At 40.0% G+C, this 17,119-nt stretch overlaps 1 protein-coding gene across 1 annotated transcript in view; it reads right to left on the bottom strand.

The window, feature by feature from the left end:
* Pkhd1l1 (PKHD1 like 1) overlaps window positions 1–5,959 on the bottom strand; it is a 156,537-nt gene extending 150,578 nt beyond the window's left edge. The window contains exons 1-2 of the mRNA XM_052747754.1: window positions 5,869–5,959; window positions 4,011–4,100 (exon numbers count right to left, since the gene is read on the bottom strand). Of these exons, the coding sequence (XP_052603714.1) occupies window positions 4,011–4,100; window positions 5,869–5,941 (163 nt within the window). The 5' untranslated portion in view covers window positions 5,942–5,959. The remainder of the gene's footprint in view (window positions 1–4,010; window positions 4,101–5,868) is intronic.
* Window positions 5,960–17,119: the final 11,160 nt, after the last annotated feature.

Here is a 17,119-nt window from a genome sequence, read left to right as displayed (position 1 = left end):
TGAAAAGATACATAAAAAGCCCAAGGCAAGCACTTGCCAACCCAATCTTTTTCTTTTGCCAACTTCTGCTTATCTTTGGGGTTCACATTGAGTTTACAGCATGCAGGAGGGCTGCTGGAAACTAAAGAATGGGAAGTTTTACTTGTGATCTTCAGGATGTGACACACGTGTTTATTTTTATATTGGGTACATGCTGCATCAATGATATGCTAACACAGGTCTGCATTTTGGCATTCTGAAGACAAGTACAATATTCAATAACAATACTATCAAATGATTACATCAGTTTTACCTTAAGAGTGCCTATAATATCAAGCATGAATGTGTGACATTGTTCAAGTAAAACCAATGACAAAATATGAAGAAAACTAGCAAGACCTTTAAACATTTTAATTATACATTCTGCCTTAAAAACATAGATTAATGGGGCTGGAGAGATTGTTTGGTAGCCAAGAGCACTAACTGCTCTTCCAAAGGAACTGCTTTTGGGTTGCAGCACACACATGGCAGCTTGCGACCACCTGTATCTCTAATTCCACAGGATCTGACACCCTCTCTGACTTCCATGGGTACCAGGCATGCATGTGATGACAGACATGCATGTTGGCAAGCAAAAAAATAAATAAATAAAAATTATAAGTAAATAAATTAAAAATAAAAATAAGGCCGGGTGACAGTGGCACACGCCTTTAATCCCAGCACTTGGGAAGCAGAGCCAGATGGATCTCTATGATTTTGAGGCCAGCCTGGTCTCCAGGACAGGCTCCAAAACTACACAGAGAAACCCTGTCTCGAAAAAAATAAATAAATAATAAATAGAAATAACAAAAAGAAATGCTGAAAAAATAGAGATATGTCTGATGCTAAGTTAACCCAAGGAATAAAAAGGAGTACAAACAGATTTGTACTCCTTTGGTAAATTATTTGGTAAAATTAATTCTAAGTATAATTCTAAATAAGTCATTAGATAAAAAGCTGACACCTTGGAAGTTTTCCAAAGTACACGATTACAGGAAGGGTTGGGTGTACCCTGGAAACAGAAAGGATGAGACTTTGGATGGAAATTCCTTACATGTTGATTTTCTTTCTTTCTCTTTTTTTTTTTTAAAGTTGGAGATAGGCATTGCCAGGTACACAGGGCTGGGTCCCCTGATAGCAGCAACCCAGCAGTTACACCCATGCTGTTATCGTGGGGCAGTGTTGTTTAAACTGGCCGTTGTCATGCAGTGTAGGGTGTTTCGGCTTCTCTAGTTTACAAAGCTGGCTTGAAAGTGAGATGTCCTTCAATGTTGTAAGACCATGGGGAGAAAAGATACAGAGGAATAAGTGGAAGAATAAAACCAAGCCTATGAACACAGAAGAACAAAAATAAAAGTCAACCGATAGAGCATAGACTATGTGACAGGTACCCGGGTTATGTCACCCTGTTCCACAGTCACATGAGCACCAGCAGCTGGGAAATGATACCTATTTTACTGATGAGAATGCCAACAATCACACAATTAACTTGCTCCAATGTAAAGTCCAATTAAAAGCCAGTTGGATTGAACCAAAACCTGTATCTTTTCCAAAATATAAAATGTCTATGGTTGAACGCTTCAACACAATGTGTGTGCCAGCTATTGTCATAGAGAAACAGAAAGGTAACCAAAATAGCATATATCTTTCTTTGCCCTCCCCAAAACAACCTGGCTGCTCTCCCCAACACACTCCATTTTTTTCCCTTCAGTGCTTGGCGTGGAACCCAGGGTTTCATGTATATTAGTCAAGCAAACTACCACTGAGTTACACAAACCTCAAACCCAAGCATAGCCTTTTGAGCAAAATAACCTTTAGAAAACCTTTGTCTTTTAAGAGTCAAGAGTCATTTAGATACTGTGAAGTGTCAGTAGTCAGATTTCTAGTGGGTGGAATCACAGAGAACTCAACTTGCAAATCTATACTTTCTCCCATATCTTGCTTTTGCCTAATACATTTTATAAAAATAAAGCCAGGTGATGGTGGTGCACACCTTTAATCCCAGCACTCGGGAAGCAGAAGCAGGTGGATCTCTGTGAGTTCGAGGCCAGCTTGGTCTACAGAGTGAGTTCCAGGACAGCCAAGGCTACACAGAGAAACCCTGTATCGAAAAAAATCAAATAAATATAAAAATAAATAAATAAAATATTCATTCATAAGCTTTGGTGTATAAGTTCATTATCATTGTGGTATACAAATTTCTATATACATCACAGACATCCAAAAACCAATTTTAAATTTACTTTTTTGTTTAAAACTACATTACTGAAGTATGATTATCATACAAAAAGCTATACAGATGTAATGTACTGTATATAATTTAATCAGTTTAGAGATTTAAAATATACCCATAAAACATCACTACTAGCAATTCTTCAAGCATATTCATCATTTTGAAATGTCTCTTCCTAGGCCCTTTCACTTATTTTTTAAAAATTGTAATAATAGCACTTAGCATGCAATCTTCTTCTCTCTTAGCAAACTTTAGGCATGCAAGTCATACCATCACCAATAAGACACTATGATGTACAGCAGACCTCTAGGCCATACTCTTTTCTCATAACTAAAACTTTGTGCAATTTAGTCAATACCCGTCATTCCACCTGCTCCCAATCCCTGACACCTACCATGCTAAACTCTGCTTCTATAAAGTAGCAAAAACAATATTTAAACTCAGTTGGGAAAGAAAGACGTGTACCAATACTGTTTTAGTTAGCCACAGAGAGTTATTAAAGAGGAGAGAGGGAAAAGATGTAAAGGTGAGGATGCAGGTGTCGCCAATTCAAACGGTATCTCACTCATCTATAAACTCTGCCAAAAGTATGTAGATAGTAGGGATCAGAAGGAAAAGGAAAAATTCGCCTTAACACCTTACACTTCTTTGCTGAGAAGTCTAAACATGATTGCCTCAAGGGTCACAAAAGGGCAAAGATTACAGCTGAGGAGCGGTGGCTTTGAAAACTCCTGAGCAGACCTGTCCTGACTCTGTGGAGCTTAACTGCTGTGCTGTCTGTCTGTACCAGGAGTTCAAGTTTAGAGACAGAAGGAAAAGTTGAGGTATGTTGATTTGAAGCATTAAAAGTAATAAAATACATTTTAATATATACAATAATAACTATTTCCTTATGCCAAATTCTGACTCCAAAGGCTTACTTGTTGTTTAAAAGACCAAATAGAAGATTTTGTCAATGTTTCTTTTTTTTTCAAGTATTTCTTTCGCATTTTTCAAAAATTCCTAAGTGTCTGAGTACTATTGCCGTTTTTATTCCAAAGGCCTGATGGCTGACAGAACCATATATTTATTCCATCCTAGGAGGAAGTGCACTTTGACTCTATCTACCGTCTATGCTTTCGCTCTGAGACCAGGCAAGGAGAAAGCATCATACATAACTCATGCCTTGATGCAGCATGTGATAGGGCTTGGGTGGCAGCAGGAGGGAGCCCACGGTTTGCTCTCTGTTATCTTACATCTTTCATTAACATTCTGTTTCTCCATCAACATCCGGCCTCTCCACCCCCAGCATATTACATTCAAACACTGAATGACTAAAATCACCAGACCTGTGAGGAAAAAGGGAAAGAACTGGAGCTCAGTTAAAGTAATTCCTTTCTCTTTACCTTAACCATTAAATCCAGATCTTTCAATGTCAAAGAAGTCATTGTAATTAGAGTCCGGGTGATCAAGTTGACAATAACGTGGGATTGTTGTTTTTGGGGTTCTTTTTACTATTTTATTTGTTTATTCATTTATTTATTTTTGCTCTCAAGGAGGAAGATTTCAACCACATTGGCCAAGTGCAGAAACTATATCAGTGGTGTGTGTTTTTTGTGTTGGGGGTTAATTTAACCATAAAACTCTAAGAGGGGAAGAGTATCCACCTAGAACGTCTGCAGCTCTGAGTTATGTGGAATAATAAAGTGGAACCCTGGTACCACAAAATTAAAAGAGGAAAACGCCGGGTTTGCCCCTGGGCAAGCAAGGGCTACCATACCTTCTCCTTTGATAGTCAGTCTTGTCGCTCCATTTATACTGCCGTATTTAGGTACAACTTCTGTCACTTTGGGAATTGTCTCCGGGCCACCTGAAAGACACACGAAGACGGTAGCAGTGAATCAATCGTCATCAAGCATCATATTTCACATTCATATTGTAAGATGTGAATCAAAGGTGACTGATGCCCGAACAGGGACTTAAGGACTTAAAATAACTTACTAACACTGACTTCCTTGGGTTTACAAAGAGGAAGACTAACATAGCCATTTTCAACATTTATATCTACCCTATTATAAGACACTCGGAAACCCTTAATCGTGTGTCATGCTCGGCTAGGTACAGATCCGGAACTACACACAGCAGTTCACATAGCCCAGGGAACACCTGCATGGAGAAATGGACTGCTGTGGAGCACAGAGTGCCATGATAAGGAGGGACAAAGACAGATGCTGCCTTTGAAGATGAAAGCGTTTCCTGTCACTTTAGGAATGACAGACAGTTCCTGACAGCTTTCCAGCAACTCGGTGATGCTGAGGGCTTAGTGTGAGGACCACTGATCTCCTCAAACTGGGTTAGCTTCCTGCAGAGAGAAAAGTGAACCTTAGTGCCGGCTCCCCCAAAGTCTAGCTTAGGACAAAATGACGGAAAGAGCACAGGGTCCTGGGTGCCTTGGAAAAGACATTTCACTTGTACTTCTGGGGCAGCACTGGTTTCTGGAATGGGATTCCTCTGCTGCATCGTGAACGTCAAATACGAACTAGTCAGCCTGGATCTACCATGAAGAAACAGAAGGAGTCGCTGGACCAACAGAGCAAACCTTAGCAGTTTCTCTGGAGAACTGCTCGAAATTTTTTAACATGAGTTGGAAATACAATGCACAGTGGCAAGAAGTGTTTTATTTTCTGCTTAGAGTGGCAATTTAACTAGAAGCAAAAGCAATCTATCGGAGTAAGTAGAAAATATTAAGACACAAAGAACAGCTACAGAAATTATTGCTTGGAATGGATGTTTGAAAAAAAATGTTAAGGAAATTATGATTGCATTATTCATTGTGGTCTGAAAACATGCAGCATGGACTTGATTTACGGCAGCCATAGCTCGTCAGCATAAAGGAGGCACCGGTGCCCAGACCCAAGGCCTGTGAGCTTCAGGGTAGCACAGATCTCGAGTTGGCCATGTGTTACAATATGCTCCTACTTCCAGTGCCTGCTCCCAGAGAGCCAAGAGAGGATCGGCGGGGAGCTGGATCCTATCTCCAGACATTGCCGCCTATCTCAAGTTCATCCTCTCCTTATCTCAGCGCTCAACTCCAATTTCTTATCACTTTCTCCCCAGCGCTCTCCTGGGGATTGCTTTGAAGACGCTGGGCAGCTTACCCTGTAATTGACTGACACCCGCCACAACAACCCATTCCTTGCCTCCTGGGACTAGTCTTCCCTTCAGCAGAGAAAGAGACCTAAGAAGACCAAGGGGAGGGAGAACTCAGGTGGTGTCTACTGTCTCTCACCCATCACGAGGCAGCTTTTGTAGTCTCTCTTCAACTGTGCCATTTTGAAGGGAGGTGAAGAACTTCCTTAGTTCAAACCCCAGCACTGATAACATTTGTAAGAGCGTTTTTTTTTTTTTTCCGAGCTAGTCCTACCGGTGTCTTTCTCTGGACCGTACCTCTGTTTCAGTCTCTCCCAGTACTGTCTTTGTACCATGTCAGAAGGCCCCCCGTGTGAGGCCTTCCTCCCAGGACCCCAGGTTCCCAGGAGTGCCTCTGCCCAGGGCAGATGGCAGGTGGTCCCGGAGCCTCTCTGTGACCCGTGTAGCCTGGTGTCTGGATTGGCTCCCCCACCGTCCTGACTGCTTACCCGTGCTGGAATCTGCTGCATATCGAAACAGCCCCAAGAGAAACCAGGTCCCCGAGAGCCACAGGTGTCCCATCGCAAGCCAGTGCTGCAGAGTCTGCACCAGCCGCTGGCTCGCAGCGGCCTCCTGCGCTGAAACTTGGCTCCCGACGCTGCTCCTGCGCACGGGACTCGCCCCAGAAGCCAAGAACTTGGCCCACAGAGGCCCGCCCCGCCCCGCCCCCAGCTTTCCTGCTGTGCCTGTGGAACTTCATAGACACAGACACACACGCAAACACACACACACACACACACACACACACACACACATACACACACACACACACTTCTCTTTATTTCCCCCACCTTTATTTTCCTACTTTTAAATTCTAGAGCTATTTTTATTTGCCTGTCTACCTTGCTCATTAGTCGTCCGAGATACGTTAATTATAAGACCACATAATACACAAACCCCGCTCGTTTTCCTTCACACAGGATAGTGCTATCCCTCCAGCTGACAATGATAAAAAAAACCTTGAGTGATAGCTCCAAGTTTCCCAGACACCGTGTCAATGGCAGAGCAGACACAACTCACAATCGATAACCTCCTTGCTGGTACTGGCCCCACTGTCATAGGAGACGTAGGCAGAGTGACTTGGGGCAGTTTGCCCCGGGATATGCACCTGATGGAGCGAGCGCTTAGTGCCTGGAGCCAGTGTGCTTATTCTACCCAGAGCCTCAGTGGGTAGCTCTCTGCTGAGAGCTTGCTACGGGGTGACGGGGTGACGGGTAACAGCCACTGCTGTCAGGGCGCCAGGGAGCAGAAGAATGAGAGCCATCAGGACCCACATCTGGGCTTTGTGGTTCTCACAACTACTGAATGCTCCCCAGGGCAATTCCAGAATCTTCACTGCCCTTAATATTCTAACCTCATGATCCTTTGACTGCCCACCTCCTCCCTCTACTCCACACCTCCTAGTTTTCAAGGTACCTTGTTCTTACAGGATGCTAAAGGGAGCTGACTATGGACCGAGAACTAAGACATGGTGGAAGTGTTTGGATAAGTAGAGTAACAGTATCATACCATGAGGGAGATGTTCATGTTTTAGATCTACATGCTGAAGCGTTTAGGGTCCCAGCATCATGATGCCTAGAATTAGTCTCATTCGTTTGACCAAAGAAAATATGTGAAGTGAAATGAAAGTAGTGATTAAATAAAATATAGAATTTTTAAATAATTTCATAATTTAGGTATCTACATTTCCATATGCTTTCCAGTTTCGAAAATTGTAATTTTGAAAATTTTCCTAACTAGATCATTTAAAATTCTCAGTTCACATTTCCACTTTTCACTCTTTTGGGAAGAAATACTTTTCTTCCATGACAGGCCCTCCCCTGTCTTGTGCATTCTCAAAACTCTTTCTTCCCTGGCTTATTGCTTCATAAACACCCCTTTTACCTCCTTCTAATGAGTGCCTCTTCCTCTTGCCCACTTTTCCTAGAAATAAGCACAATTTTCATTATGTAAAAACTAGAAACAATGTGTGTGTTGAGGGGGAAGTGTGCAATATGTGTGTGTGTTCCTGAGAGGGTCTTACTATACAGCTCAGGCTAGCCTCAAACTCTGGATCCTTCTGTCTTAGCCCAAAAGGAATAGAATGACAAGCCTGTGCCACCACACCCAGTTAGACTTTCATCTTGTTAAAAAAATAATATGGCAAAATCCCAAACTATTTGTTTTTACACTTCTCAAAATTACTTCTTGCTTTAATAAACTCCTTGTCCAAGGTCACTGCTCACAGTATTAATTTACTCCAAGAGGCAATCCATGTTCCAAGTTCTGTCCCGATTGCTTGAAGGATGGGGGAGAGGTAGAATTTGGAGGGACACTTGACAGATAGAGCAGCCATCTACTTAATTTTGCAAAAAATAAATAAGTATAATTTGAATTCAAGATAATAGCAAACCTCCCTTTCTCCTCCTCTGCATATATATATCTGATGAAATGCAATGTTTAGGACATAACCTATATTAAAATTTTTCATATCCTATCTGAAATTCAAATTTAACTCATGTTTGTGTTACTATTTACCAATGACAACTCCAAAATTAGTAAGATAAATTCCTTGCTGTTGAGGAGCTGAGGCACTGTTAGTATCAAGCTGAGCTTACAAAAATCACATTCATCATCCAGGTCACTCCATACATCTCACAGTTGTCTGCAAACTGACCTTCAGATTACTGCTGGAGCTACTCAGAGCAATCAGTTTGTGTGGGCACACCCGGGGCCCTCCACACACGCATTCTGACATGGGAAATCCCATTTCCTGAGCAGTCTTACCTTTCTCTTCACAGCTCTCCCCCGCATTCCTTCTGAAAATCGGCACTGCTGCAGGTTCAGCTCACGCTGCACCCCACTCTTCTATAAAGCAGAGAGCAAGCAGGAAACCAACAGTAACCAAAATAAAACTTAATATGGGATTTTTTTTCATGGAATTGCTTATTTTTATTTCTCTAGATGATTTGGTATTAAAGTTAAATTTTAAGAGGTTTACCTAAAATGAGATTTTTTTTTTTTTTACCAAATACTTTCATGTTATCCTTTGTGGAATTAAGCCCAGGAGCCCTTTCATGTTAGGCGAACACTTTACCTCTGAAATACATCACCCGCCTTCAGATGCTTCTGAATTTACAAAACAAAATGGATTTGAGGACAAGGTTAAGTGATACTAAAAGAATATTAAAATGGTTTTGGTATTAAAATTCTGAAAATGATGCTGGAAGAAATTATAGAAGATTAGAAAAGCAGTTGGAAAAGTTGGTCCTTGTACACTGAAGCTCTGACTTGTAATGAGGGATCACTGGGTGAGGCAGGCTTTCCTGCAGAAAGGATGCTAACAGTTTACAGCGAAGAGGAAAACAGAACTGCATTCCGGGCACATCAACAGAGTGATTAGAAATGTATTTTTGCTCAATTTATTTATCCTTAATGCTTAATGTTTGTAAGTTTCTTTTATTTCTCCCCCCTACACTCCTGCTGCAGTGGGTGGGGGTGAGGAAGTCAGTATTGAGAGTGAATCCAGGGCTCAGCACACGGTAGGTCAGTGTTTTACCACTCAGCTACATACTTAGCACTGATATTTGTTTGCTTGCTTGTTTTTAAATCTGAGGAAGCCTTCCTAAGTTGCCCAGGCTGACCTAGAACTTACTTTGTAGCCTAGATAGGCCTTCAAAACATGTGATGCTCCTGCTTCAGCCTCCTGAGTAGCTAGCATTACAGGCCTCCATCACTAAGGGCAGCTTTTTCAATTCTTCTAAAACGTTTTAGACAACATGTCAGCTGTTGCCTAAAAAGTGGCACACAATAATCGCTATTTAACATATAATATTGGTTACTTCTATCATATTCTATTTTTTAACATCTTAAAATTTACATTTATTTATTTATTTGCACGAGCACTCATGTGTGGCCCCCGGTGTCTCTTATTTGGCAATCAGAAGGCAACTTGCAGTGGTCAGTTCCTCCTTTCTATCTTGTGAGACCCAGGGGTCAAATGCAGAGCATTAGACTTGGTGATGAGTGCCTGGACTCTCTGAGACATCTTTCTGGACCTATTGTGTCCTATTTTATGTTTCTGCTTAACGAACACTAATTACCTGGTCCATTACAGTTGTCCTCTCTACTGAGCTTTACCTTCATTAACTTTAGCCTTTTTAAGTAAGTTAAATTTGGATGTGTGTCTATAACTATGTGTGTATGTGCATAAATACATATATTTGCATGTATATTGCTACATATGTGCATGATGCATATGAATATGTGATATCCCATTATTACTGATTCATTTTATATTTTATATACATTATATATATATTTTATGTATAATAATTGGTATCCCAAATAAAAAAAATCCTGTTAAAAGCAGACAAATATTTCTACAGTCATTCTATTCATCTGACTTGACAAATTGGTTACTCAACAAATAGATCATTTGGCTAATTGGCTTTTAAAAAGTTAATATTTTAAAAAGCAAATTAGCCTATTTTCTTATAATGCTTGCTTTCTTAAAGAGTCAAGCACTATACTTCACATTTATAAATTTTTAATAAGCTTTTGTTGAATGAATGAGCATCTTTAACTGATTTTCCCTCTTTAAATGGTACTTATTTATATGATAAATAAACTCCATGAGGTAAGATCACAATAGTGAGAGTTTTAATCCTGAATTATTAAAATAATTTGAGTTGGTAATGTGACAATAAATAATTATAACCTGATGAAAATTCACGTAACTAAAGGTCTTTTAGGGTCTAAATATATGGCTATGTGGTTTATGACTAAAACAGTATTCATCCTTAAAATCTTCATGCTTTTGTAATTTACAGCCATCTTGGGGCATGAGGAAGCATGAAAGCAAACCCTGGTGTCACGTATTTCTTTAACCCATCCTTGCCTACAGGCTTGTGTCATGGGCACCCGAATGCTGCAGTTCCCTGAGTCGTTTAGTGCTCTGCAGTTTCCAGCCTGAATCCTTCACACTTTGAGTCAGAGGTTCCTTCTTTTCACTTTGCAGGCTGTCTCAAAAACTGAAAATGGTGCTGCTGTCCTTCTTAATTGTGTGTTGAGACACAGAGATATTAAAATCATCCCTTGACTATGAAACAATGAGAAAGTAAAAGGGGTTGGTAAAAATTTGTGTGGAACCCGAGGGAATGGAGCCTCCAACTGCGAGTGTTTGACTTAACTTTGAAAACCAGCTGAATGCTGGAGCCTGATTTTGTGGTTAGACTTAACTGTGATGATGAACAAAATGAAGTATGTACAAAACAAAAGCTTGCCTTTAACAAATATTTAGCATCCAGGACAATAAGAATAGGGTTATGCCTTTAAATGTCCCATATTTATAGAGGCTATATTCTTGCCACAGACAATAAGTAAGGAAAATGTGTAGAATATACAGCAGTTGTATTCAATACCTGGAAAGAGTTGAAGTCTTACACTGTGTGTTAAAGTGTTAGGTAACTGGAATAAGTAAAATTTCATAACTCTCTAAGAAGCTACATAGCCTAAGCAATGTCAAATACATATGACTATTGAGACAATTATTGATGTTAAAGTCATTTGTTCTTGCTAAAAAATTATGAAGAAATAGAAATATTGTAGTTTGGTAATCTATGAAGGGTAAACTTTCTTCCATTTACTGATTCATCCCTTTCAAATACTTTTTGAACTTTGTGTACTATAAAAGGGGCATTTGTGATTATTATTCCACAAATATAGTATGTTGTCTTTGTTTGTTTGTTTTGTGGTGGTGGATATTAAACTCAGGCCCAAGGACATGGTGGATATGTACTCTACTCCTGAACTACCTCTCAATACTTATAGTATACACTTTAAAATTAACTGCAAGGAAATGATAGCTACAAACCAAACTCAAGAACACATCAAAAAGATCATCCATCACTATTAAGTTAGCTTTATCCCAGGGAGGCAGGAACGGCTCAGCATATGTAAATCAATAAATATAATTCATCATATAAATTGACTCATGGACAGAAATTACATGATCACCTCAGTAGATTCAGAAAAGACCTTCAACAAAAATCTAACACCTCTTTATGATAAAAGCCCTGGAGAGTAGGGTCTCCAGAACATATCTCAATAAAATAAATGCTACATGCAACAGGCCTATAAGCAATGTTATGCTAGGTGGGAAAAATTCAAAACATTTCTAGTAAAATCAGGAATAAGACAAGGATCCCTACTTTTTCTACTTCTTTTTAATATAGTGCTTGAAGTCTTAGCTAAAGCAGTAAGATAAGAAAAAGAAATTAAAAGGATACAAATGGGATGGGAAGACGTCAAGGCATCCTTATTTGCAGACGTGATCCAGTTTTCATGGTACAGATGGAAGACTGACTACTTGGTGGTGGAAGTAGATATAGTGATTAAGTTTAGTAAATAGACAGAAATAATGGATTAGAGGGGAGGCGGGATAAAAAGAAAAGGGATAAATTAAGGATAACTCAAAGGTTTCTAGCTTAAGAAGTATGTCATTGGGCTAGGCTTTGAGATTAAAAGCCTTGATCCACTTTGAGATCACTCTCTCTGCTTCATGCTTGTGTTTGAAGATGTGAGCTCTCAGCTTCCTGCTCTAGCTGCCATGCTTGCTGTTTGCTGCCATGCTTCCCTGACATGATGGACTCCTATCCCTCTGGAACCATAAGTCAAATAAACTCTTTCATTTATAAGTTGCTTTTGGTAATGGTGTTTTTTAATCACAGCCACAGAAAAGTAACTAGTACAGAATAACTAATGCAGAAGTTGGTACCAGAGAATGGGCTGCTGCTGTGGAGAACCTGAGCATGCTGTTGTTTGGAAGAATGTGGAACACTTTGGAACTTTGGACTAGAAAAGCCACTGAATGTGGTAAGCAGAGCTTCCACTGTTCCAGTAGGAGTCCTAAAGACAGCAGTGCTGAAAGTAATGTGAACTGTAGAGGCTTAGCTCGAGAGGTTTCAGAAGAAAGTGAAGATTTTAACAGTATCTGGGCTAGAGACCATTTGTGTGATATTTTGGCCAAAAAGTTCTGGCTGCCTTCTCTCTGTATCCTGAGAACTTGCCTGGAGCTAAATTAAAAAGCAAAGGACTAATTTCAATGGAAGAGGAAATTTCAAGAGTGCATGATGTTGGAACTGTGGTATGGTAATTATTGATAACCCCTATGCAAGTTTACAATGAAAAAGAGCAAGTGTGCCAAAATGAAATACAAAATGCACAGTTTTGAGGGAAAAAGAACACAAGGATATTTAATGTCACAGCCGAGGTGTGTACTAGAAGAGAGGCTGTGATTATTAAGGAGAACAACACAGTTAAGGAGAGATCTGCTCTGCACTGGAGTTAAGGGAAGGGTGTCCCCTGGGAAAGACCCCACCCAGCTAAGCTTCCAATTTGTGAAGGGGCATAAGCAATTCTCTTTTCCCAGAAAGGAACTGGACAAAAATGATGGTACTGATGTGATTCATGGGGATCAGGGTCCATTCTATACTGGAGCCATGCTTGGCAGTGTTGTCCACATGGAGTTGGCTTTACAGCCATAAAGGATGAAAGAGTAAAGAGGTCATGGATTATTCCTCTGTAGTTTCAGAGAGCTGATGAGGCTAGACAGTGTGGCAGGGGAGTCCCTGCATGAGAGGGAAAGAGGCCCTCAGAGGCCATTGTATGAAGCTGTGAAAGTGAAGCCTGGATTGCGTTGGAGATCAAAGGTGTTGGAGATGTCAGAGCAATAGGATATCTGTCTATGAGAGCTGTGTACAGGAAATGGAATCAGCCCAGGAGAGAGCTGTGTGTTGCAGGGAGAAAAGCTGGAAGGGTGCAGCCATCTAAGCCCTTTGATGATGGCCACAGAGCTATAGGACTTCATCCTAATTGGGTTCTGGTCTTGCTTTGGTCCAGTATTTCTTTACTATGTCCCCACTCTTACCTATTGGAATGGTAATGCATATTCTATGCTATTATATGTTGGAAGTATGTAATTTGCTTATTTATTTTACAGGAGGTTACAATTAAAAGATTGCTTGAGTCTCAGAAGAGATGTTGGATCATTAAACTGTGTTGAGACCGTGAAAGACTATGAGGACTTGTAAAGTTAGATTAAACAGATTTTGTATTATGATATGGCCACAAACCTATGGGGACCAAGGAGTACAGTGTGGTAGTTTGAATGAGAAATGTCCTCTATAGACTCAGGCATTTGAACACGTGGTCCCTAGCTGGTGGCACTGATGAGGAGATTTAGGAGGTATGGCCTTGTTTGCAAAAGTATGTCACTGGGGATGGGCTTTAATATTAGAAGCCTCATACCACTTTTAGTTTTCTCTCTTCTTTTTGCTTGGGTTTTGAGAATATGAGCTCTCAGCTTCCTGCTTGCTGCCATGCTTCCTCACTATGTGCTCTTATCCCTCTGGAACAGTAAGTCAAATAAACTCTTCCCTGTATTAAAAAAAAAAAAGGTTTCCAGCTTAAGCAACTACACCAATGAGTACCATTGCCAAAAATGAAGAGTTCAAGAAAAATAAATACACCATGGTACTGGAACAAAAACAGCCATATAGATCAGTAGTATAGATTAGAGATCCTGGACACAAACCTATGCAATTATAACCATTTGATTTTTGATAGAGAACAAAAATGCACACTAGAGAAAAGGTAGCCTTATTTAGCAAATGATACCGGAAAACTGTTTATTCATATTTAGAAGGAAAACAGAGCCTTCTCTCTTTGTTCACAAAAATCACCTGAAAACAGATAGAAGACCTCAGCAGAAAACCTGAAACTTTAAGACTACTAGAAGAAGAAAAGGGGATACACTAGAAGATATAGGCTATGTAGTCATCTAAGGAGATAAGGCTGTAATGGTCTTAATGTTTACAATGGGAGCTATACAAACTACAACCTTAGCAGGTATCCCATGGCTCTGGCATCTCCAACATCTTGGGGTCTCCAAGGCAATCCAGGCTTCATCTTCACAGCTTCATACAATGGCCTCTCTAGGCCTGCATTCAGGGATATTCCCGACACGTCTGACTTCACTGGCTTTCCTTAGGTTCCATAATGCCTTCCTTCTGTCCTTGAAGTCAGAACCATGTGGCTGAAGCTACCAAGTTCTGCTGCTTGCTGGGGCTGGAACACGGCACCCTCATTCAACTACATATTCACCAGGCTTCCTGCCTAAGCTTGGTTGTTCTGGAACTTACTCTGTAGACCAGGTTGTCCTCAAACTCAGAGAACTGATATAGGCTGGGCCCTTTCACATCAATCAGCAGTCAAAAGGTCCCACAGACATGCCCAGACATGCCAATCTGTTGGAGGCCATTCCTCAATTGAGGTTTCTTCTTCTTCCCACATAACTTTATTTTCTGTCAGGCTAACAAAAACTACTGAGCACACTTAATTAAGATTTGTCACACTTTAAATATAAATTGTCTCCCACAGGCCCAGGTACTGAATGCTTTGTTTCTATTTGGGGTGGTGGTGAATTCTGAATGGGGAGCTGAGCTGGAGGAGACAGGTCTCTGTCCCCCTTCTGTCTGACATGAAATGATGGGCCTTCTGTACCACAGGCTTCTGCCTTCAGTGCTCTGCCCAAGTGCACAAGGTCAAGCGACCTTGAGCAGAATCCTCTGACACCCAAGAGTGCCACATCAAAACCTATGCCAAGTAATAATCAGAATTCAGCCATTTTTATTAAGCAAACATAGGGCTATGAAATGTTCTTCAACAAAGTTCAAATGATAGGTGCCTACACTAAATAAGTGTGGGGCAGTCATGTTGAAGTTAATAAATGGGACCGTGTGTGATTAGAAAAAAGAAGCAGGCAAGGGTGTTCTAATGATAAACCACAGACTCTTAGCTCAAGTGAAGTACTTGCAGCTCTGTAGAGTTACTATAAGAATAAAAGGGACAGTGACTTCACTGAAGTCTGTACTAGGGCACTACAAAGTGGCAGAATTGGAGAACAGAAAATGCAGCAGATAAATGTCTTCATTTTCACTAAATATGCCTGTATATCTGTGTGCAAAACCTACCTTTATGGGTGTATAAAATATGAAAGGCAAACCTTCTGCATGGAACCATTTTATGAGGACTAGATGTCAGAATATATGTGCTAGTATCTTTCCATTACTTTGATTTTTATATCACCTTTCCTGAGGCACATCCATAATCTCATACTTCATTGCAGTATGAATGTCCCTAGCAAAACAGGAGATATCATATTGATAGGCATTGTCAGGCGGAACTCTTAAGTAACTAAAGAAGTCCTTAACCATATTAATAGTAGAAACAACACTCCCATGTTGTTAGCATCTTGGCCAGTTTATCTCCACCAAACTGAATATGCCTCAAATCATACAATGTACATTATTACTTAAATCACTTGAATAGCAACCAAGTTATAGCTCTATGGACATTTATTAATTATCCTGTTTTGTGGTGTGGCTCTTACCTTGTCAAAGCCCCAGTTTGATATAAGTAACTGTCTAGAAGGGATATATTTTGAAGGATATGTCCTCAACAACAATAAAATTAGGCCAAGTGGAAGTCATTTATTATTACTTACTTCTGGCGATTCAAGCACAATGTCAAACTATGCAATAAATATGGCACCAGCTCCTATATTTAGAATTATGCTAATGCAACACAGCAACATGAGTGTAGACCCCACATGCCTTTATTCCTTGATTTCTTTTTGATTACTACTGTCATTGTAAAACACATCATTGAATGTCCATTAGGTTTGGGGTATTACATATGCCCTATATTTTTTTTCTCTTTAAAATAGAACAGAGAATGAAAAGGAAAAACATGAATATTATTCTTTTGGGAACAATGAAAATATCTTTATTTCATTTGTTAAGACTCTTGGGCTTGGGATGCATCTCAGCAATAAGCATTTACTTAGCATGCACAAGGTCCCATATTTATCCCCTTCACTGTGATAAATACAAGGGTTAATTAGTTAAAATCCTTTTCCCTTTCTGGTTATAAGTCAGTGAAATAAAACTACTTGGGGAATCGTACATGCTTTATTTTGGCAATTGTATATGCCCTTTAAGTCAACTTCCTGAATTCCCAAATTGACTACTGAAGATCCCAGCCTGACATCCACACACTGAATGACAGAGGCATATTATTTGTACCAGAAGGACATTCTGATGTTCTCACATTAAGTTTTAATCCAACACTTTCATCTTGAACAAGCTGGTTGGCCTCTAAATTGGAACTGGGCCTGGTAAAATGTGATACAGTTCAATTAGTGAGTCCCAGAGAGGATCAAAGTATGGGCGCCAGGGGCCCCCTTGTGGCTGACAAGTAGAGTAACCAAACATAATTTGAAATCTGGAATAAATAGGAACAGAGAGAATTTACTTGCCATAAATTTATTTGTATTTTTCTTGCTGTTGATTTAGGTAAAAGATCATTGTAAGATTCCTGTTAAGTACTAAAGACAGAAAGGTAAATGTGATACAGTCCAAGCCACAGAGGAGTTAAGAGGCTAAAAATGGCTTAATTTCAACCCTTCTTGCTAAGTGCTACAGTGACATTGATCTTGGGAACCAGCTTTGAATTATTCCAAGTATGCACCTAAAACTCAACTACTCCTCACCCCAAGGACGTTTTTTGTGTACATTGCACAGCAGCTATACAATCTAGAAACTCCTGACAAATGTGATTTTTTTTTCACACACAAGTGTAGTAAAACGTATAATTAAC

This window comes from Peromyscus californicus, unplaced genomic scaffold (assembly GCF_007827085.1).
Source record: "Peromyscus californicus insignis strain IS unplaced genomic scaffold, ASM782708v3 Scaffold_20__1_contigs__length_68692818, whole genome shotgun sequence".
Taxonomy (NCBI): domain Eukaryota; kingdom Metazoa; phylum Chordata; class Mammalia; order Rodentia; family Cricetidae; genus Peromyscus; species Peromyscus californicus.
The sequence above is the reverse complement of the archived record's forward strand: the minus strand, read 5'-3'. Positions and strand labels throughout refer to the sequence as shown.